This window comes from Coturnix japonica, chromosome 1 (assembly GCF_054131305.1).
Source record: "Coturnix japonica strain WE chromosome 1, WE-NBRP24, whole genome shotgun sequence".
Classification (NCBI taxonomy): Eukaryota; Metazoa; Chordata; class Aves; order Galliformes; family Phasianidae; genus Coturnix; species Coturnix japonica.
This window is the reverse complement of record NC_140663.1, coordinates 71,487,256-71,515,109: the sequence shown is the minus strand read 5'-3', so window position 1 is coordinate 71,515,109 and position 27,854 is coordinate 71,487,256. Positions and strand designations below refer to the sequence as shown.

Here is a 27,854-nt window from a genome sequence, read left to right as displayed (position 1 = left end):
CTGTATTTCCTCTGCAGGAAAGACTAGTTCTTCCCCCCCCCGCACCCTCCCCACACACACTTCATTCTCACAAACATCAGTAGATATGGAGCACTTTCCCCACACGCTGTTAATCAGCTTTGCATATGAAAGAGGATGCCGCATGCCCCAATCTATAGCCATGTCCGCGATCCAAAAACATATCCTAATTGAGCAGCAAAACTAGGCATAGACTCTAGTTCTTTGGTGTCATGATTTCTTGCAGTTTTTTTTTTTTTTTTTCCATTCATTACATAGACACTACATGAAATCGAAATGTTTGTTGGACCAAGTCACTACATCTCTTGAGTACTTTGGTGTTCTACTATACAGAAACAAGAAACCATGCACACAGATTTCATCTGTTGTACCTGAAATGACGATTGGACAGGTACCTATCATGTAGTTAACGAAATGTACAAAAAAATGTCATTCTATGTTCAGAACTGTACTAGTAAACTTGGGCAGCTTTCGGGTACATTACCTGCAAAATCCTAGACAAGATATATATCCTTTTGTTTGATATAAAGATGATAAAATAATTGATAAAAATATAGAAGACAGGCAGAATCTCCTAGTTATATTCTATATTATGAAGAAAATTGGATGATGTAGACAAATCTATGAAGTAATGAATTATTACCTATTGCCAATGAACTTTATGAAGATGCTTAGTTCCACCCATAAAACATCCTAGAATTTGCATAGCTAGAAACTCACAATCAAGAATTTTGAAAGAATTATCTGGCAAGCAAATGGAAACAATAGGCTTTCCTTGCAAACCAACTTTGGAGCTTGAGTGTGTTCCAGAAGACCAGTAAATACCTTCATTTGAAAAGTATTTGAAAAATATGAGGGATCATCTACATTGCTTAGAAGCAAGTTGACCTAATGCTGACTTGGCAAATCAGAGTGTAACCTACTTGGGTTACACTCAGCTAAGAAAGGAAACATTAACAGAATGTGATTTAACTGAATGAAAAAGATCTTACTAAAAGAATTACATATTCTTTTGTGGCAATGTAGGTTTGGTACTTCAAGATAATGGTCCAGGACTAATATAGCAAGACTTGCATCTAAGTATGACTTGACCTTGTCCTTTTGTAAAGCAAAAGAAAGGCAATAGGTAAGTGCTACATGATGGAGCCAAGCCTTACCGGGAAGATGAACACAGCAGCTCGATCACAGGCCTGTAACTCATTAGAAAAGAAAAAGATTTTTGATAGTAGAAGACTTCAACATACTGAACAAAGGCATAATAAGACCTTATGAGAAGGGAAAAAAAACAACAACAAAAAAAAAACAGAAAAAAAAAGTAGAAGAGAATGGCAGTGAAAACCAGCAAAATAAGGAACATGATTTATCAACCACGGGGCTTTAAATTGTGCAAGTCTTAAATCTTTCTTGAAGATTTATCTGAATTACAAACCAGCAATACTATCATTAGTCATGGCTGAGATTTCATTACCATCTTGTGGGTGACTTTTCTAAATGATTTCCAGCCTACATGATGTTTCCTTTTAAAGCAATGAGAATTTGCAAAATCCAGCTAAGAAGTGACAACTGATTCAGCAAAGGACAAGGAGTGCTGCTACATTCCAGCAAAGACTCAAGATGCAAACACAGAACTCCAGAGTCAATATTTCTTGGGTACAGACATGGAAACGAATGGATTGAAGAAGATAGAAAGATTTCAGGAAGCTGAAGAGGAAGGACCACAGGATCTTGCTAGAGAATATCCCATTCCTGCAAGTAGAAGTTAAATAATTGAAATGCTGTCAGCTTGAGAATACAAAGCTGACAAAGCTGCACTCTGAAACTTGAGGCTTCCTCTCTATAGTGGCTAACCGTGTATGGATGTTATGATTTGCATCCTGCATGTAGCTACTACACTTTTTCAGTTACCCTGAGGCACTCTGAATACATTAAACAGCCTCAACAATTCAAAGAGGAAGACCTGATAAAAACTAGGTGACAATGAGAATAAAGTATTTTCCATTATTTCTACCCAGACTCCCGTTGCTGGTGTAAACAGAAATAAGAAATTCAACTGACTGGAGGAGGGAGGGAGGGAGGGAAAAAAAAGGTCCAGGAATAAAGTGTCACTTCTGAAACTCAACGGGAAAGCACCTTAATAAAAGCCAGTTTCTTCCTATGTGATAGTAAAAGTTACAGAAACAGCAGCAAACTGCACAACCACAAGCAGTACCTTTGAAATAATTGGTAACAAAAGAATTGTACAGCCTTAAATACACAGACATCCCCGTGGCTTGGTAACAGATTCCAAGACGAGGAAGGATAGAAGACATAAGAAAACTAGAAGACATACGAAAACAATGCATCAAACGAGGGTAGGTGATCTCTAGCACCTTTAACACAAAACAAACAAAACAACAACAAAAAAACCTCACAGCACTGCAAGTAATTTCAACTTGCAAGACATTCTCCAAGGAATTCAAGAGGTCAGCCGAACATCCTTCCCATTTTCAAAGTTAATTTTCTTAATACCAGTCACTGTACCCAAAACAAGTCGATTTCTCAGACTTCAACGTGATGCATACAAGACACATGAGTGCAAACTGGCAATTCTGTCAGTTTCTGTCAATTTCATATGGGCATGTGGAGGAGAGCTGCAGGCATTAATAAATGTGTGCAGCAGAGTCTGGGCTTCACAAAGCAAATTTCCAAGGTAAGAAAGCTTGTGAACTGAACTGTCTGTGAGGAAAAAAATCCAAACATGTAAGGCAGGAAAATGTGAATGAAAACTATTCTTTAATTAAAAAATTATTATGTGGGCCAAAAGGTCCCAATTCCACAAAGCTTTGGGTAAAAGCTTGTTCTGGATTCAGTGAGAGAGTCTGTGAACAATAAAAACAACTGAAACAAGGGGGAAAAAATAGATAAAAGGCCAAAATACAACATGTGGAAAAGGGGAAGGCCAGACAACGAGGTAAAATCAATATTATTAAATAGATACAAAAAAAATAGTAAGGAAAGATTTGTGGCAAGCAAAACTACTAATAAAAGAAAGGAATTTTGGAGCTTTCATTTGTTTTTGTTGGTTTTGGTTGTTGTTTGTTTGTTTTTAAATAAAAAGCAAACAAAGAAATATTACTGATAGTACTGATCCATGCTAAATAAAAATAGTTAAACTGCTAGGGACAGGCAATAAGGAAATGAGTCAACAAATACTTCAAATCCAATACTTGGAAAGAAAAAGAACGTGGCAGTGGCATGAAAATAGCAACTTCTTTCAGTACCGTAGTATCAAAAAATGAAGACAGCATCTGCTGGGGACACATATTTTTAAGTCAGTAAAGAAACAGTCCTAGAAGGGGTGACCAACGAGCTCTCAAGCCCAACAAGTCCAATTTTAATGAAATGTGGGGTATTAGAGAAATACTGTAAGACACATGACAGCATTCCCAAAGTGCAAACGAAAGGACTCGGTGTCATAATCAGTCTGAGGCAAAATAATGGAAAAGCTGTTGAGATGAAGAATGAAAGAACGAGTGAAGAATGAAACCTACAGTCCAAAGGAGAAAAAAAGAAAAAGTAAACGAAATCCTGGTTTCATTCTTTGATGACATCATTATATGTTTGGTTTAACAAAGGGGACTGCATAGGTGCAACATACTTAACTTTTCATAAGGCATTGACCTAGCACCATAAGTCAAGAAGATTTACTGTACATAATCACATACTAAGAGGATTAAGAAATGCCTTCTAGCCTGCAAGTCTCGAAAAGCAGCTAATAAAAAGTTGCACTGAATGATGCTTTTCAAGTTAGTGTAGGTCAGATGGATCTGAAAGTAAAAAAAAAAAAAGCAACAACTGATACAGTTTGAGGGTAACAAAACTGGCAAAGTGGCTTGTGACATGGACCACTGCAAGCCAGGTCAAACAAAATGGACTGAGAGACAGTCTGACATCAAACAAGCAGGAAATAAGAACTTGAACTATCTCTATAGAAAGGAGAAAAGACTACCACGGGAAGCTGAGATTTCTGGTGATCCAGGAACTGCACCAGATAAGCAGCTAACGTGAGCTCCTGTATAATGCTGGAGAAAAGAGAAAATGCAATCCTCTGCAGACTTAAGGCAAAGGGAAGGGCAACCTTGTCCATGGCACTGGAGATTGAACACTTAATTCAGAAATGAATGCTTTTAAAAGATATAGAAAACAATTGACAAGAATAATTCACAGGCAAGAGGAAATCCCTTATAGTGGAAGACTGAAGGAGTTCCCTCTACTTAGCTTGTAAAAAGTAGATTGAGAGATGTTAGTGTTTAAATACCAGGTCAGAGGAGGAAGCTCTAAGGTTCTCTAAATCAGTGAGATGGATCTGAACTGGAAGCCAAAGGCAACGAAATCCAAGAGAAACCGAACTTAGATATTCAAAGAGCAAGAACACAAAGCCCTTGCAACAGGTTACCAATGGAAGGGATTTGCTGTATCCCCGTGCCTCAAAATCAAGCCAATACATTCTGTGAATATGCACTTAAAATACACCCTAGCTATCGAGGCTCAGTGCAGGATAAATAGGTTGAAACGTCACCAGTAAAATTTAGGAGTCAGGTAGCCTCTTCTAGCCTGACCTGTGAACCTACAAAAAAACTCTTCATCCGCTTGCAGCCAAGCCTGCTGACTAAGCACAGAGAAGCAACTCTCTGCCACAGGCTACACAGGTGCAGAGCTCCAACTTTCACAGCGCAAACCACAAGGCTGCCTGAAGACAGGGATGCATTACTCACGGTGCTCGATGCTCGCAGCAGCAAGATGCTCGCGCTGCAGTCTGGTGCGTGGGGAAGAAACACACGGCACAGGGGCAGGGTGCTTGCAGCAGCACCTCTGAGGAGCCTTTTACACCAGTTTATTTCTACACAAGGTGATTTAAAAAAAAAAAAAAAAAAAAAAAAAAAAGCTCCTTCTGGTTGTTGGTACAGAAATCTGAAACTATAGGCTTTGAGTGGGTATTTTAAATCCCAACACATGCTTTTTTTTTCCCTTGCCTTCTCATTTGAGTCAGCCTCCACGATCCAAAGAAACTAAGAAGCGATACACAAGACCAGGAGTCATGTGGACCAAAAAATAATAAAATAAAATAAAATAAATCAAACAAACCAAAAGGGAAGGAGAAGCGAAGACAAAGAGAGAGGGAAAAACAAACGAAGATTGAAAATAAAAATTTGCCAGGATAATGCGTTTTATAAACACAGAGATAGAAACAGTTACAGCAAGGACAGAGCGGGCTGGGGGTGGGGAATAGATATTTATATATGTATATATGTATATATATATAAATTCACGGGGCCTTCAGTTTATTCTTGTTGGCTCCCCGTTCTCTTTAGATTGGTCTCTCTGTGGGGATCTTCATCCCTTTCTCTCCACTGTCCTTTTGGGGATTCTCTCCCATGATCAGGGTCCAGAAGAGGCCACCACTGCCATGTGAGTCCAGCCCGTCTTGGCAAGAGGAGCCTGAGAGAGCACTCTGGTGAGAGCTGAGCAGAGAAGCTAGCCTTTCCCTACCACCCGCCGGCTCCTTGAAAGACTGGTCTACTCCTCCTCCTCCTTCCCTTTAGGAAACGGGGCAGGACAGGGGCGTGAGTCAGAACTGCTGTTGTTCCACCTTGCGGGAAAGGGAGTAGAGAGAAGGGCGATGATTATTTTGGCAGTCTCTCACCCTCCCCTCCATTGCTTTTTGGTTTGTTGTTGATGCCTGCAGGCTTTTCTGAGGAGGTTGGGGGGGAAGCAGGAGGGAGAGGAGAAGTACAAGCTGCTAGGACATCATCCACAACGGGCAGGAAGAGCAACGAGCAGGAACCCACGTTCCTATGGGGCCTTGGCCATTACGCTGCTCAGATAGCGGGGAGAGGCAGCAGCCAGTTCCAATAGACTCCTCTCTATTGCTCTCCACCACTAGGGGAGAAGAAAGAGTGCAATACTCCATAGCCCCCAGGCAGTGTAGGCACCTGTCCAGCCCAGAGAACATGCCTCACCTCTCCCCCACACTGGTCTCACTTTCCACTGGGGAGGTTTCTCCCATCCAGTCCTGGGGGCAGGTGATCGACCCCTACTCCCTTTCACAAGCAGGAGGAACAGGAATGGATATTTCCCTCTTAGACACTCAAGGAAATCCTCAAAAAAAGCAACAAAAAAAACCATCCAGCTGTGAACCCTGCCACATTCTTCTGTGGCCCACTGAAAGCGTGTCCAAGCCCCTGTACATACTAGGACTCCATTCCATTCACCATGCATGTCTCAACACCTCCCCACCCCTTCATATGCATCCTACAGTGAGAGAAGGCAAAACAGAGGCCTTTCTTTGGGTTTTAAAGGAGGGGCTTTTGCATGAGGAAGTGATCCCAGCACAGGAAAGGGGCTCTTGCACAAGGAAGCATCCTCCTACCAGGCAGGCTGTTGCACAGAAAGAGCACCCCCTTGATAAAGGCTGTTATTCAAGGGGCTGCCATGAACAGGGTTACACGGCCAGAAGAGGCTGTTGCAGGAGGAGAGGCCGGAGACTGTTGCACGAGGAGGGCCACCACACAAGCGGTGCCCCTGGGCGCAGGCTATGCACAAGAGGCTTTCTGCTCCCTGGTTTGAGGTCTCTCTAGGAGCTGGAGAGGTGCTCCACTTGGATGGCGCTGGTGCTGACAGTGAGGCAGATGTCCTTGTGATGCTCTGAAGTCTTGTAAGGAGTCAGGTCAAAGGAGCACTGAGGGGGAGGATTGGGTTGGTTAGTGTCTCCAGAAGGGCCCCCTGCTGCCCCACCTCCCTGTGGCTGGAAGTGCTGCTGCTGCTGAGAGGCCTGGGCTTGGGCCTGAACCACCTGCTGCTGTGGATCAGGGATGTTGTGTTTCCGCATGTGCTTCATCAGGTACGTCTCCTGCAAGGGGAAGAACACGATGTCAGATGGGGACGACTCATGAAAAACACAGGAACAGGGAGGGATACAATAGCTCATGGCACTGCTTCCACAAGACCTACTCCCCAGGGAGTTCCCACTTCTGATACCTCTCAAGGAGCCAACACTCACCGAGGTGTAGGCCCGGCTGCAGATGGAGCAGGTATAGACCTTGGCATGTTTCACCGTGTGTGTAGCCAGGTGTACCTCCAGCGAGGCAGCATCTGTGTATGCACGGTGGCAGTTGTGGCACTTGAAAGGTTTGTCTTTGTTGTGCTGCCGTCTGTGGGACTGGGGGATGGCAGCAGGGCAGAGGAAAGAGAAAGCAAGTGCAAAGAAAGAAATTAATATTAATACTGGAGATGGCTTTACCTCTAACACTCCCTTCCAACTAGGCTTTGAGTCCCACAGGACCCAATATGCTGAGTGAGGTACACCTAGCTCCTATCACAGGACATGGTACTTTTCACTCCAGCCCTTGTACACACTTGAAGAGCAGACTCCTAATTCTCCACAACATCCATCTTCTTGGTCTCAGTGAAGCTCTTTAAGTCTTTTCCTGCCCTTCTCTCCTGCCTCTCTTCACACTGACTCCTCATGTCTATCAACTGTCAAAGCAAGATCTTCCTTAACTGATCACAGGCATTTTTCATAGTTCCCTTCCTCCACAATACTGCAACAGGACATACTACCTTTGCTTCCCTAAATCTCTATTTTTACATTAACTCCATTGTAAAACAACAACAAAGAAATCAGATACTGAGATTTTATTCCACTCATAACATTTAGACAATGTATCACCCCAGCTATGTTAGAAATCTGCTGAACAGATGGGAAGAATGTTACTAAGGTCTCACCACACTCAAGCCAAGCTCATAATTTTACAGGATGCAACTGTTTTTGTGACTTATTTGGGTCACTAGTGCCACAAGAGCCATGAATCTCTTCCTTAACCAGCACTTCAATAGCATTTTTGTACTTTCACTCTCCTCCCAGCTGCCCCAATTTCTCCACCTCCTCCCGCTTGACAGCTGTATTTGCCACCCACACTGTTAAGCAGGGCATGCCCGGCCTCTTACCTGCAGGTTGGAAAGCTGCGTGAAAGCCTTTTCACAACCAGGGTGAGCGCATTTGTAGGGTCGGTCCCCAGTGTGGATACTGTCAAGGAGGAAGAGCACAAACGGGAAGCAGTGAATAGACAGGCAAGGCAGACTGCCAGGGCCTGATGCCGTGATCAAATCTCACAGCCACCCAGGAGAGCGAGGGTAGGGATGATGCTGCCTCCAGCTGCTGTTCTATCTGGACAAAGAGAGCTCTGCTCAGCTCCTGTGTCCAGATAGAAGTTAAAAAAAACACATGCAGTCAAGCAGAGTTCAGAATGTGAGTAGGACTGAGGAGTAAGACTTTATGAATGGGTGGCCAGCTTGGCATGTGGGCCACCTAAGAACAGGTGGTTAGGAGTCTGGGTGCCCAGGCTCCCTGCCTCAAAAGCTCAGGAGAACCAAGAGGAATCCATTCTCCTGCTTCCACAGTATCAAGAAAGTAGCTCTGCTCCTTCTCAGGATACACACTCCAAAAGTTCTCCCCTTATATTATCAAGGAAATATGTTCACGTCCCTGTCCCCCTGCAATGCCAGGACAAGCTTCCACACACTCAGTCCAACCCCCAAAGAACCGGGCTGAGATCCCCTATGGCCAATGCCTCTCACTCTATTGCTCTCTCTCTGTTACCCCCCACGGTGCCAGACCAAGGATCCCCAGGGACAGCACATGCCCACTTCTGCCCTGCCGTGGTCAGTGTCTCCTGCGCGGTCTCCATTCCGTCCACTCTGCTGGGCCACCTCCTTCAGTGTGTGCAGCCGGTCGCATCCCCCGCCCGCCCCCCGCATGCTTGGCGCGCGTGTGCTCCACAGGTGCATGCCGGCAGCGCGGGGGGGCCAGGGCCAGGCCCCCAGCCTCCTCTGGCCCTTACCGTGTGTGCTGCTGCAGGTGGGAGAGCTGGCGGAAGGCCTTCTGGCAGTAGCGGCAGGTGTAGGGCTTGGCCCCCGAGTGGATGCGGAGGTGCTGGGCCAGGTAGGATGTGTTGGCGAAGCTCTTGGAGCAGTGAGGACACTTGTGCGGCTTGACAATCGCCGTGTGGAGCTTGGAGTGGATCCTGCCGAAGAGGAGGAGGAGCAGCAGCAGTTGGACACGACCGCCATCTGGCTAGTGCTGACGGAATGAGGGCACAAAGGGGGTGGGACAGCACCACTATCTGCTACACAGAGGAACTCCAAATACAGCATGAGCTCGCTCAGCCTCAAACCGTGCTCCCCTTGGATTCAAGAGCCCGTGGTCTGTCCGCACCGGGGAAGGATCCAGAGAGAGAAACTATAGAGTTTGGACTGAGGGGCATTGGCACAGCTGTGTGTGGAAAGCCCATGGCTGAAATAACAGGGGGCTGCAAGCCTGAACTGAGTTGCTTGGCAGAACTATGCTGGGGTGACAGGGAACACTCCTTCTATGCGCACTCTACTCTAATGCTGGCAAAACCAGCCCTACCTTTTTTAGGTGATGTTGTTCCATTGCAGACACCCCTCAGAGTAAGCAACATTAACTTCCGCGCACACCCAGCCCCTCACAGCAAGCAACAGGTCTTAGCGTGTCAGACACCACGACTGCTGGTTGGTTGTGTCTGAGATGTGACCAGCCCATGGAAATCAGCAAGGTCTTCCCACATAAGTCACCCACTGAGGATGCTCATTCACAGCATGCTGGGATGACAACAACATGCAGTGCAGAAGGCCCCCAAGCCTCCTCTGGCCCTTACCGTGTGTGCTGCTGCAGGTGGGAGAGCTGGCGGAAGGCCTTCTGGCAGTAGCTGCACGTGTAGGGCTTGGCCCCTGAGTGGATGCGAATGTGCTGGGCCAGGTAGGAGCTGTTGGCGAAGCTCTTGGAGCAGTGAGGACACTTGTGTGGCTTTGTCTCCGTATGGGACTTGGAGTGGATCTGCATCTCTGACTTGGAGTAGAAGGTCAGCGAACACATCCGGCACCTGGGACCGGGGTGAGGGGAAGAGACAGCGTCATACAGGGGCAAGCCCCAATATCTACCAACTCTAACTGGAAGGGCCGATCCACACTGAGTGAATAATGGGATATTTTCTTACTACATGGTTCTGGGGAGGTTACACCTGGGACATTGTGCTCAGCTGCAAGTGCTCCAGTCCCAAAGGAACTTAAGCTAGGAACTGGCAGAAGAGACCAAACTATACTTTGCAGCCAGACAGGTGGAGGTCTTGGGAGAATCAAAGAGATTAATTTATACTGCTTACAAGGAAGACAGGGCAGCATTTTGGAAGTTTTCCAACAGCAATCTGAAGGGGACAGGAACAACAACTCCCAGACAAAAAACATTTTTGTTCATCTATTATTTATTTCAGCCAAAAAAGTTGGAAAACCTGAAAATCCCAAGTCAAGGTTCATCCTCATTATGAAAGCTAATTCCATGTACTGCAAAGTCTGCAAAAGCAGTAATGACAAAACCATTTAATTCTGCTCTTATTTTTGGAGAAGACATGTTTATGAAGACAATGCTGAAAGTAACAACAGTGCTGCCTTCCTAGTGAGTCTCAAAAGATGCTCTGCATATTAGATCAGATATTTCACTGGTCTAATTGGCTTTCACCATTTCTATCTTAGTGATGTTTTGAAATGTTTTGTCTGGGAGTTTGGACCCATCTGTTCCTACAATGATCAGAAGCATGTTTGATAACACAGACTCTTTGAATAGGGAGAAGCAGTGGGTAACTACCTCTAAAGGATGCTGGTGTTAATAACCATTCCTCCACCATAATACCAGGTTAAGAGAAGACTGTACTCACAAAATTAAAGATGGTAAAAGAGTTCATGGTTAATAAAGTGACAGAGAGCTAGAGACCACATTCAAGTTACTGGAGTTTTTATCTTCCCTCAAAAGTGCACGCCAAGTGGCAGAGTTAAGGTTTCTCTGAACTGAAGCTTTTTCCACTTGCAGACTTCTCAGTTAAACAAGACAAAATGGAACCTGCACTTGGAACTTCCAGAGTCACACCTGAGGGAAAAATCCCACCTAGAAGACCTCTGTGCAACCTACTGTGGTGTGTTAATTATGTTTTTGTCTAGGAATTCCTCAGTGACAAAAGTCTCTGCAGCTATTACTAACAACAGAGAGTTTATCCTGCTCCTTCCTACACTCAAGTATTTCTCCTCCTCCTAGGAGAATACTTCATTACATTTACTACTGTGGCTATTTATGTTGGAGCCAGACGCCTTTATGATGCATGTGGTCTAATTAGCACACCTAACGTAGGCAACATTTATCCAGAACCTACCTTAGGTTTCACAGGCCCTTCCAAGCCACAGCTTGATTCTGAGCCATTTAACTGGAAGCCATGCCTCCCCAATGAGCACTCTACCACACATCTGCCATAACATTTTTCTTATATATCACCGTTTCTTTAAATGCATTATCATCTCACAGTTGTTCCCATATTTAATGCCTTTATCTTTCTCTTACTTCTTCTAACTACACAACTGAACACAACACATAAGTTAAACAAATTCTTATATAACTAACTCCTCTCTCACATACATGCAACCATCTTTTCTAGCATCAACAAATAAAAGCGATCTGACCATTTATCCCTAAGTTTATTAGAAATGCAAGGAGCAAGAAAGAACATCAAGATCACTTTTTAGAAAAAGCAGGTTTAGGTTTACAAACCTAAGGATCTCTAAACACTTGTCCAGTTCGCTCATGAAACATTTAAAGCTAGAATTGAAGACAGCATAGGTGCTTCACAATTATCAAGTCATATTTAGAGAATGAGAATTGTATTGCTGAAAGCAGCAATGCTAAAAAGGACTTTGAAGTGAACACTGAACTGAAAAGTATCTCCAAGCTCCAAGTCCAGTACCTTGCTAATGCAAGGAATTAAGCCATAACCTCATGCATGACTTTATCAAGCTCCTTTTCAGTGGATGCTTATTGTCAGCACTCTCAGTTGAATTCTGCTTTGCATTATTACTCAAATGAGGAATCGTTCAATTGAGAACAAGCTTCCAGTGAGACACTGTGCTAATATGGCTAATTGAATCAAAGAGGAACAGCAGGTATTATATCTGTAGATATGAATTGTGAGACTGTTCTTGCAACAGCATACTTAATGCTGAAGACCAAATACTCATCAACTACTGAAATACCCAGACAACTTAAGGATCACTGTGTGTGGAAAATCTGTCTCACAGTAAAGATTCACTGAGCCCAGTCTATCTAGGCTTGGAGGAAAGGTTAAAAGACAGCTTGGTTAGTATCCATTTAAATCTGCCTAGGGGAAAAAAAAAATAAATCATTATGGGTTTGGTTTATACAGCAAAGAAAAGTATTCTAAGATACAACAGCTAACAATACAAGTCAGAAAAACCTGAGAAGAAACGGGACCGTTTCAACCATGAGAATAATACATCTTTGCAACAACATTCAGAGGCTGCATTATGTTCTCAATCACTTGGCTCCTACCATTGCTATTTTTAGAGTTCCCATCCAAATGTAGTAATTTCTAGACATTTAGCTATAGTGTACATACAGTCCTGGGAACTGATCTCTTCTCTGCTGCATATAACCACATATGTTAAACACCCTCTTCTTTCTTGAAAAAGAAAAAAAAATTAATAAACTTTACTATGTCTGAGCACCCCCACTCATTAAGTGTCTAATGACTTAAAGCCAACTAGTGTACTATCCAAGACATCTGCACAGCAACTCCTTTACTTATTTGCTTTGTCAGGTATCTGCCTTCAGGTCAGAAATTCCCTAGAATAAATTTTGATGCAGAGAAACGATGTTCTCCTCCATTTTGACAATAAACATGCAAATAAAGGATTTCAAAACCTCCCTGGAAACTGCATGAGAATGGAAGATGAATCTCAGTGTGCAGAAAAACAACAAAACCAAGAGACCCCACAGCCACACAAAAAAAGAAGCAAATAAAAAGCCACCCAAAACCCCTCGAAGATGAAACAAACATAACCTCACATGTCTGCATTTAGCAGCTGTAGAGGTATCTGAACTGTTTTTAAAACAATATGAAAATATACTTCATATATATGGACCCATTTTCCCACAATCCAACTAGCATCAGCCTGGAGAGGGCACGAATGTCATGTCATAGCATTAACGAATTCATGAGCCTTATGAGCTGAAGAGGCGCTGAAATACAGCAGGCAGCTGCATTTTAGTTTTGCATTATGCGGTTGCAGGCATTTTCATGGAAACAAATGATCTATTTAATTAAGGGCTTTGCATTTTGCCTCAGACTACATCTAATATTAAAGGGAAAGACGCAGTCAGTCCTCTGGGGGGTAAATATGGATTCAGAAAAAAAAAAGTTAAATCTATATGGGTAATGAGGACATCGCAACTGACACTTGCAGTGTTTCATTGTTCTACTTCGTTGAAATTCTCCTTGCTGGGAAGAGGAAAAGTAGGGAGTGCTGTTTGCATGGACACAGCGCTATATGAAATAATTCATCGCTTTTGTTCATATGCATTCGTAATCTTTTCTCCCCATTGTGCTTCTGTACTACTACTACTTGCACTGTATTCTGAAAGCAAGTGACAGAAATGAATGCAGTATTCCCACTGAGTGCATAACAAAATATCCTACGACTGTTTGTTATGGCTCTGCAAATTTAGCCTCTGAGAATAAACTCTTAATAACGCAGAGGTGCATTTCTCCATATAAATACTTAGCTTTATACTCATCAGTATACTAGGGAACAGAAGTGACACCTTTCAGTGTCTATAGTCTTTTCTTTTTAAAGGGAATTTATAGAAATAAAGTGAGACATGAAAAGAATACGTGCACGGTAAGACTAAGACCCTCAAAAAAATCACAAAATGTCAGTAGAAGTTGGATGTATAATTCTAATTCTGCTCCCGTATGAAAGTCATCACGATGAGTCACAAACTAAATTATGCTTATAGGAGCTAGACTACAACTCTGAGGCACACAGTGCCGTGTTGCTACTACTTTTCATAGAATGTTTCGCCTCATTCATCAGATGCTGTTATGAGATAAAATACCATCTGAAATATCAGCTCATAGTAAAATCCGCCTAACGTGGATTAACAGCCTTTTTCAATCAAGTGCTTAATTAATTGGTGTCACGGTTGTGAAAACTGTAAGCTTTTACATGGCTTTCAGAATTCAATTTCCTACTGAGATTGGTCTTAGAATAGACTTCAAATATAAGCTAGATCACAAGTCAAAAACAATAATGATTTAAAACAACAGATCAGAGAGGTTCGAAGTTAAACTTGTTAAGTTGAGGCTTTCTGAGTCAACAGATATTTAGAAAGGAAAGAAATGTACTGTCTTTGCAATGCAGAGTTAATGAAGTAACTAATGCAATCATAGCATAATAATGGATGCACAGTGCATAAGAAATGCTGATTTAGCCTTCAAATTATCCAATATTTTAAAGCTGAATTAAACTTTTCCTCACTAATATCTTGCACGAGGCAAGGGGAAGGAGATAGAATATTTGAGATACACAGCTAGGAAACATGTATAAGACCTAAATAAAAGTATATGAAAGCCAAATGCAAGCTTATGACAACTTCACTCCTATGTCCATTTGCCACTTTACACTATTGACATGCATACTATCAGATCTGCCAATTACACAGAGATCTTTATAGACCCTCCACTGCTCGGTATCATGGTAAGACTACAGAAAACAAACATGCACCGCTGTCCTGGCAAAGCAGTTACTAGTTTTAAATGCTCTCATCATACGGCATTTCTCCAGTCCTCAGACTCAGAAGAAATTCCTGCATTTTGTCTGTTTTTCCATATGATCTTAGGAAAATGATCAGACCCAGAATTCTGTAGCATTTCAGCATGCTTCACAAATTGCCTGTCTTCCTTTAAATACCTTGGTATTTATGCTTCCAGCAACTGCCTCCTTTCGTCAGAGCCTCACACTGGGAACTCAAATGATGTCATTTCATTTCTAGAAGTCTTCTGCATTGCTCTCCAGGATACTGTTTCCTCATTACTCACATCACTTATTCTTCAGATTAAAGATGTTCAACCGCAGCCAAGAGGACACTTCCTAGAATCACTTAATATTCCAAGTTGGAATAGACCCACCAGAAGGAACTTAGAGTCCAACTCCTGACTCCAATTCTATCCAGGCCTACATTATTGTTTTAAATTGTGTCTGAACATCTAGGTCTCAATCCCTGACTCTGCTGGAGAGGCCACACTGTATTAACAAAGAAACAAAGATTCCCATTGGGCTGTATTAAAACCACATTGTGCTTCAACAGCTCAAGTTTAACAGCCACATACAACTTAGTCTTTTCTTAAAAAACAAACACGACTATCTTCCAGCAATTATTTCTATCTGCAAACTGTCAAAAGATTTTCTGTTGACCTCTAAAGCCACTGAACAAGATTAGGCTTAAGACCTCGATCGATTTCTGAAATCAGTAACCATTAGAATAAACAACTAGCAAAGCAACAAAATACAATAAGGTGTCTCCTAGGAACATGATAATATCCAATGCTAAATTAGAAGAACAAAAGCCCCATAAGAAACACCAATAAATTTGGAAACAGCAGTAAGGTCATCTGTGTCACCATAATGTGGCTCTGCAATGCAGTCACATATTCTGATACAGCTTTATTAACTGCTTCAACTGAACTGCATCCTTATTATGTTGCACAGATAGATATCTAACAAGCAGGTGGTCAGGATTCTTCATCACCATTGTGATGTGTACAGCATTAGCCTTGTCAAGCAAGTGCAATTCCAACCACAGAAGGCAGAATCACTCCTCTGTTGGACCCCCACAGAAGTATCAGCGTTCCATACACGCTCATCTGTCCCCACAGCATCCACTTCTTTTTTCCTAACAGTAGGAAGTGACAGAAGACAGGAATGAAAAAACAACTAGGAAGAAATACTCACTAACTCCAAGTGCTAACCCAATATCTGCAAATGCTGACTTTCCTTTAAAGGAACTTGACAGCAGATACATTTAAACCACAGTCCCTGTAAGATTTCTGCACTGTAGCCGTAAGATACTATGCTTCTGCAAAGCAAAAAAGGATGCAACACGTAACAGAGGTCTATTCGGACACTTGAGAAGGGATTATGGTTTGGGGAACAGCAGATGTTAATTATTTCAGGGTAATGGTCTACAGACAGTTCTAGCCTGCAGCAAATGTAAATCCACTGAAAACGAGACCTAACTTGTATTTGCACAATGTGGCCTGAACCATGGCATAAGATACACTACTAAACCGGTGGCAGAGACAAACAGCCTACAAGTTCTTCATGTTAGCAGTCAATTCCTCAAATCATCCTTCTCAACTCCGCAACCCCATGTCATTTTGATCTTTATATTGTTCCTTTTTCCTAAGTAAATATTCAGGACTCTGACAGGCTATCGAGCACGCTACAACTGTAAACACATATACAAGGATGGTAGGAAAGTGCATTGGCTCAACAGGATCAAATTAAGGTGTGACTGGGCAGAAAGATGCGTGACATAACAGTTTTGATGCTCTCTCTCTCTCTCTCTCTCTCTCTCTCTCCAGCTGGAACAGTAACTGAGTCCCTCATTCCCCTGCACACAATCAATCCACTAACAAGCAAAATGTACTAAAATTAAAACTTGTGACTACAGAACCCTTCCTGTTCTTTTAACTTTGCACTATAATGAACTACAATGAGAACACACATGCACATGCAAGCATGTAGTTATGACACCATAACAGAAGGGAAAGAACTTACCATAATCCAGGTTTTCACCTTACTATATCCTGAGACACACGGTCAGTCTTAATTACCATTTCTAACCTTCAAACACAGTACTCGTATACAAAGCAAAGCTTACAGTACAAACAGTGTATGTATATATAGAAGTACATGTGCACCTGTCCTCCTCAGAACTTTGAAAGCATAAGCCAATTTTAACCAAATCCGAAAAAGGGGTAAGAAATTTGAAATCAAAAGTGTCACAAAAATATGTAGCTGGAAAAGGTAAGAGACCCTCTTGGAGCCCCCTGCTGAGGGAAAGGCTAGTGAGCTCACCCTTGATTAGACATCAGAGAATCCACACAGGAGAGAGACGCTGGAAACCAGGCTTCATTAGTTCCGCTGCTCACGGAACTACTTGTTAAAAAAAGCAAACAGAAATTCCAACATGTGGCATCACGCTGACACCCACATTGGTCAACAGCAATCTTAAGAACCTCTGCACAGACTCTGCCACCACAGCTAGGACAATAAATGATATTATAGCAGTTTGGTGTCTTTTTCTAGCATTGGAGGGGGGTGAGGCTCTTTGCCAGAGGAGGTCATATACTGACTAGTGCCGACAGCAGAAATATGGCAAAATTTAGGAATACTGGATTTAATATTTCTAGGCTTTGGAGGGAATGTGGTCAAACTTTCTGCCCCATACTTCAATCTCTTTTTCTCCTTTGCCCCCAGCCTTCCACCTTATTGCAAAATCCCATTTCTCCTGCACCAAGACCCAGTCCCAGGCTCTTTTCCCACATGCCCCAGCCTCCTCATCCTCAGTTGCCATGGCTCTTCCCTGTTCATTAACATTTATTTTCTCTCCCCCACACTTCTATTTGTCTGTCCACATCTCATGCTCTTTTCCCCATCTGTTCTTTTAATTCGAGGTATCTCCTTCATTTTCCAGCTCCTCACAAATCTGCTTCTTTCTTCCTGTTTCAGCCTTGACCCTCCCTAGCTTTTCTCTAACCTTGTGAAAAGGCTCTCAATCACATCCTCTAGTCTGTGAGGCTCTTTCCTCTCTCCTCCTTTCTGCTTCCCATGTCCTCCTTATCAAGCTTCCAGACTTCAATCAGCTCCAACCTCTAGCCATACCTCCCTCTAGTCCCTGCTTCTGAATTGAGCACTGCCTTCTTCCACCTGCCATTGCGCCCACTAGAGGGGGAGGCTCCTGCCAACACTGAGCACAGATTCCCTCCTGAAGCAGAAATGAGGGCTGTGACTGAAGGAAAAGCAAGCTTGGCCCTTCAGCACTAATCTAGAAGACGCTTATCACATCATAGAGAGCACACACACAGTACAGCCTCATATAAACACAGAGAGGTCAGAACCTATTTAGTTCTTCTGTGGAGACAAATAGTCTGGTCAGGGTGAAGAAATTCACCAATGAAAATGGGAAACAGAGAGCTCTATGATTACAGTGTAGTAGCAAGGTCCTTCTCATGCCTACAACTTTTCTACTTGTGTCCTCTGTTTGAAAGCAGAGCCTACAAAACCATCCCAGACAAAAAACAGTGTTTGCCCTAGCCATCATAAAGCAACACTTATATTAAGCTTATAAGTGCCGAGCTTTCTTCCCCTAGTAAATGCAAGATCAAACTATTCCGAGAATTGTTTGACAGAGAAAACTTATGAACTGAACCAAAAAGACCAAACAATTCTACCAGGATGTCAGGGGACATCAACAAAGAGCTGACAGTGAATCCAGACAAGTTGGAAATGACATTATTCATGACGGAAAATGCTTCACAGAACTGGTTTAAATGCTTGTCCCCTGCAGATACAAGCACTCTTCTAATATCACAACGCAGAGCAACAAGGATTCTTGCCAGACTAATCCTAAGGCTAGATGCACAAGATCTGCATGCAACAGCCTAATCAGTAAAAGCTCCACACCTTTTCCTACAAAGAAAACCCTAGTCATAGAGGATTGTTACACCACTGCCACAGCAGACTAACTCACTTCCAAAGATGGCAGCAAAACACCTCCCATTTGCTGGGGCAGGCATTGCTACATTCAATGGGCTGATCCGCAACAGTTGTATCACTCTTTTCCTGCAAAGTCTTTTTCACGATCACTTACAGAGACTATGGGTGTTCATGAAGTTTGAGTCATTCCACATGGTCATTGGCATTTTTTTTCCCCCGAACTTACATGTAAACAAGGAGCTATAATTAAAGCTTTGGTTCAGCTTTAATTCTAACGTTCACTGCCAATTGTGCCCCCTGTAAATACATATCTAACAGCTTAATTAGCAACCCAGACTGTAAGCAGCTTGAGTAGTGTGGAATTGTGGCTAAGGCCCAAAGTAAATGGTGGACTTAAAAATAGTAAGCTACCTAACACTCCCACCCCTCTTTACCATACGCTGATTGTATTTTCAAAGTGGAAAAACTGGGACATTGGGTAAGGGAAGAACAGCACTGTTCCAAGTTCTAGTTTTGGAGCCATTTAACTGTATTGATTTTAAAGTGTAAACATTTTTAAAACGCTGGAGTTAAAAAATGAAACAGAGTCTGGGATGGACGCTTAGATCCTGTGGAGCTGCCTTCATATTCTTATGACTTAATTCCAGAAACATAACTAAATTGGTACCAAGAAAAAAAGAGGGCCTAGAATGATAGAAGGGAAACATGTTTGTTACATGGGCACATAGTAGGGAAGTGAGATGAGCTACAAATCACATACTTCTGCTTTTGTCTGGCTACTATTTTGATTCACTGACCTTAACCAGCCCTCAGAACCTTAGAGACACACATCACTAAATACCCATACTTGCTCCTGCTTCCCAACCAACACTGACCATCACATTCCCACCCGAGCACTCCCCTGCTCTGTTCAGTTCCCACCTTCTCAAAAACGTCATGCTCCTCATTGCCCTCTGCTTTAAGTACTTCCCCCTAGTTAACCTCTCTCACTTTCCCAGCACTTACTTGTAGAAGTTCTTTTAGCCACATCCCTCCAAGCTCAGAAACTCAACCTCAAGGCTCAGAACGCTCTCCCCTCCTGTCAAATAATCTTTGGGCTCAGAAACACCCTTACATCTAATTCAGAACAGGACTTTTTTCCTGTTTTATTGGGAATGCTGAAACAGGAAGACAGCACATGGGGCAGTGCACACAGGAACAGATTCTATCACCACGATTCACTTCCAGCTGTGTTCCTCCAATACGGAGAATTTTATGCTGGACAGACTGGAGTCCTCATTCAGGGGCATTCAGGTACACCAGGGCTCTCAGCCACACCAGAAGGGCTCCAGGTGCACCAGACAGTACTGCACTCTGCAGTATGCCAGCTATACTACCCAGCTGCAGCATCAAGGATATGGCTCAGCCTCTGGAAGAGCTAACATTAACTAACTGAGCAACACTAACATTCATATGTTTAGGAAACTGAGGTTGTCCACTCTGAAGGAGATGCTTAGTTTGGGGTCAATCCACCAGCTTACAAACATTCTAAATTACCAAGAAAACTCAATTCTCTCTGCAGCTGAGAGTTTCTCTATTCAGGGACTCTACAAGGAAGAGGTAAAGATCTCTCCCACCCCCATGTAATCCTCCAAAGAGCTGAATATAGCCCCATCCCCATGCAATGTAACAATCATGGTTCAACCCTGCTCCCCACCTGTATGTCTTGCCATCCTTGTGCTGGTCCTCATCGTCCTCGTTCGACAGCACAAAGGGGTCACTCATCTCTGGCAGCCCCGATTCCTGCAATCGTTTCTTCTTCCGGCCCCGAGGCGGTTTGGGGGCAACTCCCCCACCCCCGCCCCCCCCCCCACCTTCAGAGAGGGTGGTTGTCCCCTTCTTGGTCAGATCAGGCACCACCTGGAGGGCTGCCTGGGAGCCAGGGGGTAATGCGGAGACGATCATGGGAGCTGAGATGGGAAAGGTTTGTGCAGAGGAGGCTGTGGTCACCAGGGAGCCCGACGGAGAAGTTATCACGAGACCAGGACCTAAAAACAAACAAAGATGCAGGTCACATATAACATTTCTAATGATCTCCTCATCCCACAGAAGTAAGCTTTATGCATCTACATTTAAACACGTTTAAAAAAGAAGAGCATCTTAACCTCTCCAAAACATTCTCAGTCTTTGCAGTTAAAGTCAAACCTCAGTACAGAGGATAGATGAATAGACTAAGTTCCTAGAAATTCACAGTGAAACAATGCTTAGGGCCAAGGCAGTCTACACTATCAAAAATGCTTGGGATAATCTATAGTACCAAGAGGATCCTTTGGAATTCTGTGCTACACACATCCTGGCATCCTCCTGTTGCAGAGTTCCCTACCTGCTGTCATGAGCCCAGCAGACTGCACTGGCACCACAGTGATGTTCTGAGTCACAGGGGCTTGGCTGTGTGGCGTCAGCTGCTCCGGCTTGGTGTCAGAGTCCATTGCAATGCCAGTGGGTAGAGCCACTGAGGTGGGCACTGTCAGCAAGGCAGGGTAGTGGGGGGGAGCAAGGCTGCAGCCCTTCTCCGTGGGCAATAGCTGCTCCTTCATCTTGTTGATAAACATGGTGTTGTCAATCTAAACAGGTGGGAAGAACAGATTTTAGAATACTGGGGTACAGCCTCTCCCAGCAGTTGGCTGAGCAAGAAAAACAACAGAAACACGCATCATTCACCAACTTCTAATGGGCTGGAAGACAAAGATCTTACCTGTCCCGAGACGGTCGGCACTGCTGGCCAGAAGTACGGAGAGGAGTTGAAATGAGATTCTTCCATCCTAGCTGGGCACAGGGGGGAACAGGAATGGGGAAGGGAAGAGGAATGGAGGAAAAGGAAGACAGAGACAGACGCACACACACACACACAAAAGGAATATTAAACCCAAAATGACTCCAACAGGGAACTGCCTCAGTCTAATGCTGGGACAGTTCCTTAATCTCCCCTTTCTCACTTAAGCAGTTGCTCCCCACATTTGAGCTATCTACTCAAATCCTGTTATTTTCAGGGGAAAAGTTACCTGCTACTCCCACAGACTTAGGCCCACACCTTTTGCCTAGCAGTGTTCCATGCAAAATAAAAATAATAATGACTACACCTGACCCAAAACACCTCTAATATTCCCCAACTACCATCCACCCAAGTACATGGCATAAAAGATGTGCACGTGCAACCTGGCAAATACAGCTGAAAACCATTTGTCACTGTCACAGCCATCCTGATCCCACAAGCAGTGAAAATTCTGGACCCTGCCTGGCCCTCCACCCCAGCTCAGTAAGGATCCAGATGCAGCAAGGGCACATTAGCGGTATGTTATACAGAAAGAAGGACAGGCAAAGAGAGGGAAACAGACTTGCCCAAGGTAACAGACAGCCACAGAAGACCAAGCAGTAAAACTCAAGGCTCCTGACTTCCTGCTGCTCTCTGCTCTGACCACTCCAGCCCCACTCTTATAAGAAAACCGGAAACATCACTCCATCCTGACAGACAAGATCCACCTCTCTCACCCAGCAAGACCACAGAGCAGGGAAACAACCTGACTACTCTGCTTCTGAGACACCATATTTCCAAGAGGTATTGTGTCAGGGCTCCCTATTGCTCATCACAGTCCTACCTCTAGGACAAGAACACGTAGGATTCCATCCCCAGCCAAGTGCCCACTGCTCAATCTCAGCTCTCTACGGACAAGTTAGATGCCAGAAAACAGTCCTTTGAGGACAGAGGCTTAATCTCTTTAGGCTCACCTAGCTGAAATAATCTATTTTACTATTCTTTCTATTCTAATCCTGTCATTCCTCTGTGTAATATCATTATCAAGAGACATTTGCAACGCTCTGTAGATGCTATTGAAAAACTAAGAGATTCACAAAACAAGATTTTCTAGAGTAGATGTGCCTATTTCTGAACAAACATGACAAAATTGGCAGGTAACGTAAACGCAATAAAAACTGTGCTCAATGAACATTATCAAGCAGCTTGCTCTGCCAGATGTAAAGCAAACACTGCAGGTTTGCAGCTATCTGCAAATTGTACCAGTCCTATTTCTGTTATGATGTGGCAATAGACTAATTAACGAGTAAATATTGTTTCTGAAGGACCTATCTCCATCATCAGATAAGCTAAGGAACATGCCCCAAGAAGCATGAAACACTTTCCAGAAGTACATTAGGACAGAATAAATACATGTGGAATTGCTGTGGATGAGCCAAAACGCAAAGATAATTTCCCTCTATGTAGAGAAGCAGTATTTAAATGAACCAAATTACCTGTTAATTTTGTTTTTATGAATTGCTCATGCAACAGCAAAGCCAAGTATTCCTGCCTCACTCACTCACTACAAATCAACCAATAAACACACTTAAGGATGATTTATTTACCTTGCATCGGTGGCATGCAGACAGATTGCTAGCTGCCTGACTGAATTACTCTGGATTTACATTGCAGCAATTCAATCAGAATCCAATGGGGCACGTACCTTTCTTCTGAGAGAAATTAACTACGTATTCTGCCAACAGCAAGGCTCTATGTATATAACACCTAACAACACGACTGTTTGCTTCCACAGAAAGAAAAAAATATGTGTAGAGGATAAGGCCTTCCTTGGCAACTGAGCACCACCTGAATCAAGAGGTTTCTTTGGTTGGAATGTAAAGGGGTTTCATGGTTGTTGTTTTAAATAAGTAAGCCCCTATTTGCTCAGCTTCCACATAAAGAAGAAAAAAAAGCCAGCCCTAAGCAAACCTGATTATGTAAAACAAAGTCTCATATAATAGTCACATACACTTTTATAATAAACTTCTTAATTGTTGAGTCTTCAATCCCTCAGACTCAACTGTAAACTTCAGCAGCCAAATGCAAAGACATCAATCTCAAATCTCTCACAACAGCTTTCTTACTTAAGGAGCATAAAGCATGAAAGGCACCTCCATCTTCAGACTGTAAAATCCAAATGAGTGCAGACGGAGGCACTCAGAGGCCTCCCATTTCTATCTAGTTCCAGCCAGACCGACACAAAGCACCCAACTTTTGTTCTTTTAGTTTGCAAAATGTTTGGGTATAAAACAAACTAAAAAGCCCACACGTCAAACAAACAAACAAAACAACACAAAAACCAATCAAAGAAGTTGACTCTCAAAAGATGATGACACTGTTTACACTAAACTCTCTAAGAATCCTTCTTGCCATCCAGCAGCGTTGATGCTTGAGCAGATATTGGGACTCAAAAGACTCGGCTTGAAAGACTGAGGTGTAATGAAGTTACAAGAATGTGAAGGAAAAGGAGAAACAGCGGAAGAGTCAAAGCTTTCATGCAATCTCACTAGCAAGCCAATCTTCCAAAGGGAGAAAACAAAGATAAGATTACCCTACCAAACTACCATTCTAACACCCGCAGACGTCCCTCCCCTATCCCGCTTTTTGGCTAAAGGACATTTTGAAAACATGCACCCCTATTCATAGCCCCCGCTTTAACACCACTCACACTTACTTTACCAGAACTCTGCACGCAACCCTTCCAATTGCTCTATAACTATCCCACATGGGCTGGAGCTTCAACCCTGTACCACAGCACGTTCCCACTGCAGTGCCTTCATCATCCCAGCTTCCACAAACGGGCCAGAGATGGGACCTTCTTCCTATTCACCAGTCTAGTATCAGACAGATGTCAATGTACCCTCCTGATATAAACCAAAAACACCTTCTGTGTACAAGCCACAAATGTACATGCACCAAATAAACAACTGTGTGAACCGGAGAACTCAGAAGGGACAAGGGATCTTAAGTTTATATCTCAGAGAACTTCACGAAATCACATACTTAATGGGCTGGGCTTATACTTCTTAGCAGGTCATCACTTTAATCATAACCACACAGATAAAAAGCACGTGCAAGTAAACGGTGAGGCAGAGGCTGTGTTTCTGGAAGGTATAATCAAGGTTGGATATGAAGACTTTTAGAGATTGACTTTAATATAGTTTCCTTTATTCTCCAGATACTCGGCATTTATCTATATGCAGAGTAGAGCCTAAATTTGACAAAACGCTTATTTAAATTGTCATTCTGTGTCTGCCCAGTATCTTTGGCCAGTAAGAGCGAGCTTTTGGGCTCCATCACTGCAATATACTACAGATGCTGAAGGCCACACATGATATGGGACCAAACGCCAAAGTGCCTCCCCTAAGTTCCTCAGTACCAGCAAGTTCAAGCACTGCTACACCTTTAGAACAAGGACATGCAGATGTGCATCAAGAACACCCCCAAAGAGAACAGGTATACCCTAAGCCCCAGCCCCCAGCCCGCATGCCACAGCTTCAGCAGCACCGGTGCCATACCCGACACGGGGGCAGCCACCACCGCAGGCAGAAGCCACTACCCGGCATGGAAGCGCCCAGCACCCACCGGCCCCATCCCGGTGGCCGTCCCGTCTCCCACCCCGGTCCCTCATTCCTCCCGTATCCCTCCAGCTCTACGCGCCCCCGGCCGTTCCTCGGGCTCCGCTTACTTACCCCTCTCACTCTCCCTCCTCTTGCATCGCTCCTCCTTCCAGGGCCGTCTCTGCAAACAAACCGCCAGGGTTACGGTGCTGCTGGGAGGCCCCCATGACGCGGGCCGCCCGTGGCTCGCAGCCTCCCGGGGCCGTGCCATGTGCGGCGCGGGGCTCCCCGCGGGCACCGCCCGGGATCAGAGCTGCCCGCACCCACCTCCCCCCGCGGGGCCCCGCCACCGGCACGGACGGACAGACAGAGTGGCGAGCGGACGGACGGGCGGCCCGCCGCCGTTTCCGCTTCCGGAGCGCCTGGACGCCGGAAGTGCCGCTTCCCCGTTCCCCCCCGGCCCCGCTCCCGCCGCATTACCGAGCACCACCCCCCAGCGGCGACCCCAACCCCGACTCCGGCGGCGGCCTCCTCACCGGAAAGAGGAGCGGCCAGGCGCTTCCGGATCAGGAGGCGGAGCCCAACTCAGCTCTTCCGGGGCGCCGAGCGGAGCGGAACGGCGTCATCCAGCCGCGGCTGCTCTTCACAAACAGCCCGCTCCGGCTCCAGCTCCCGGCGGTGCGAGCCCGGAGGTGGCGGCTCCCGGCGAGCCCGAGTGCGGGGAGGGCGGGAGGCTCGGCGGCGTGGAGCCGCGCTGCACGGCACGGCGCACACAGCGCTTCCGGCACGGGAGGCCGCACCGAGTGACGTGCGGGAGCGCGGCCCTCGTGAATATTCATGAGGATGATGAATATTCATGAACCGTCCCGCCTCCCGGCCGCACGCCCTCACCTACCTCCGTCCCGGCCGGCCCTGCTGGCGCCGGGCGTCTCCCCGCCCTGCCCCGCCGTGCCCGGGTGAGGCCGCCTGCCGCCCTGCGGGCCGGCTCTGGCACGGCCCCGGGCTCGTGGCGCTGACACGCTGGCACACAGCCCGCCCTGCAGCACGGCGATTTAATGCCCGACAGCATCAGCCACATCGATAGCTGATAGAAGGGCAAGGCCGGGCTTAAAGGAGGCAGGATAACCCCCTTCTGCTGTGTGCAAGGCAGCAGCGCATCCTTCAAGGTTAGGGTTGGAACTACATGATCCTTGAGTTCCCTTCCAACCCGGGTCATTCTGTGATTCTGTGTGATGAGCCGTGAGGCTGGACCCCACACAGTTATGAAACCAAGCTTTTGCAGCCCTGCCCTAAACTCTTGTGATTCAGGTGCTAAGAGACTTTAGGATATAACCTACTTCATTCCACTGTGTGCAGCAGGACTGACTTTGGTTCTGGAGCCTCCTTTCGGGTTAAATTATGTTCCCTTCTCACCTATGTTAGTGCTTGCCAGGCATCTGGCTGAGCTGTTTCAGTGCTCTGACTTAAGAAAAAGCTTTTTTTGTTTCTTAATTGTATGAGATTTGTGCCAGCTTGGTGTGCTGAAACAGCTTTACAGGGCCAGCATGAGTAAGAGGGTGGGACCAGGGAGCACAGGGTTGTAGCAGGCAGCATTTAGGTTGGCCAGGGTGATCATGAAACCACAACATCCGTAGCGCTGCCTAAAGGAAACCTGGTGGCTGAGAGGTAGCTGCCTCTCCCAAGAAGGTGCTGGGACAATGGTCATCCCAGGCAATGCAGAACTTACTCTTGCGAGGAGCCAGGATTAGCTCTGTTCTCAGCAGCAGTCACATGAGGGCAATTGTTGATGTATTTAAATAAAAAGAGTTGGCAGACTAATCAGTTTGGAAATTAATTTCCTTGTTAATTTGGGGGGTTTTGACTTGCTCATGAATATTCACAGGCGCTCATCTCTTTTATTTATTTTTTTTTTCCTCCGTGTAATTTACTTTTGTGATTGTCAGATCACCTCTGAAGGTGACATTTCCCATTCTGCAACGCAGCAAATTAATACAATCTTATGTCTCAGAAGAGGAACTTTGGGCTGGCGCTGATATCTCTCGTGCCTCTCCTTTGCCCCAAAGCCCCTTGTAGCCTCTCTGCTCTCGTTCTTCCCTTCTTACTCTGCCTAGAAAGAAATTAACCTGAGGGTCTTAGAGAAAAAGCTGGCCTTGCCTGGGTAGCTGGGAGAACTAGTCAAGGTGTCCTACACCAGGTGAGATAAAGCCATAATTACCATGAGGAGTGGGACAAGGTGGTTAATTTTCCCTTGCTGTGCATGGAGTTTCAGGCTTCCCTCCCCCAGCACTGCCAAGCACCTTTTAGCAGCACGTGAAGCAGCGTGACTAACATCTGTCACAGGCACTTGATTTCTCTTATCTCCTTAGGAGACAAAGCAAAAGAAACAGAGGTGTATTTCTCTGGAGAGCACACCTGATCTCTTCACCTTCATCCCAAACTATTGGCTGCCCCCCCCCATACTTATCCTGCCTGTCCTTGTTCCTTCTAAGTACCACAAGAAAGCATCCTGGCCTCCATCTCATGGCTCTCCCTGATGAGGTGTGCTCATGTCCCACGTGCTTGTCCTTAGAGGTGCTGGTGTTTCATAACACCTACCAGGTGGGCTAGCCTGAGGATGGTGCTGGTTGAAAACCCAGGTGGAACTGCTGCAAGCAGCTCAGTAAGAGCAGTGGAGCCTCCCAGAGCCTGCATAGGGATAGATTTGATACAGCCTCCACCTATGTGATGTCTTGTCCTTAGGAAGACCAGGTGCTATGGATGTGGCAGCA

At 44.8% G+C, this 27,854-nt stretch overlaps 1 protein-coding gene across 28 annotated transcripts; it reads right to left on the bottom strand.

Annotated features, from left to right (window-relative positions):
• Positions 1-221: 221 nt before the first annotated feature.
• ZNF384 (zinc finger protein 384) lies at positions 222-26,073 on the bottom strand. Of its 28 annotated transcripts, none has more exons than XM_085523655.1 (12): positions 25,567-25,898; positions 25,219-25,267; positions 24,201-24,390; positions 21,428-21,494; positions 21,056-21,296; positions 20,390-20,720; positions 17,053-17,133; positions 9,735-9,959; positions 8,898-9,080; positions 8,005-8,083; positions 7,058-7,216; positions 222-6,907 (listed from the first exon to the last, which is right to left on the bottom strand). In XM_085523655.1, the coding sequence occupies exons 3-12, from the start codon at positions 24,251-24,253 to the stop codon at positions 6,632-6,634; spliced, it is 1,695 nt and encodes a 564-aa protein (XP_085379781.1). In that variant the 5' UTR covers positions 24,254-24,390; positions 25,219-25,267; positions 25,567-25,898; the 3' UTR covers positions 222-6,631. The 28 variants fall into 28 exon arrangements, with proteins under 28 accessions (XP_085379781.1, XP_085379799.1, XP_085379776.1 ...); XM_085523673.1 differs by having other exon boundaries at positions 21,428-21,498; positions 24,201-24,360; XM_085523650.1 differs by having other exon boundaries at positions 24,201-24,360.
• Positions 26,074-27,854: the final 1,781 nt, after the last annotated feature.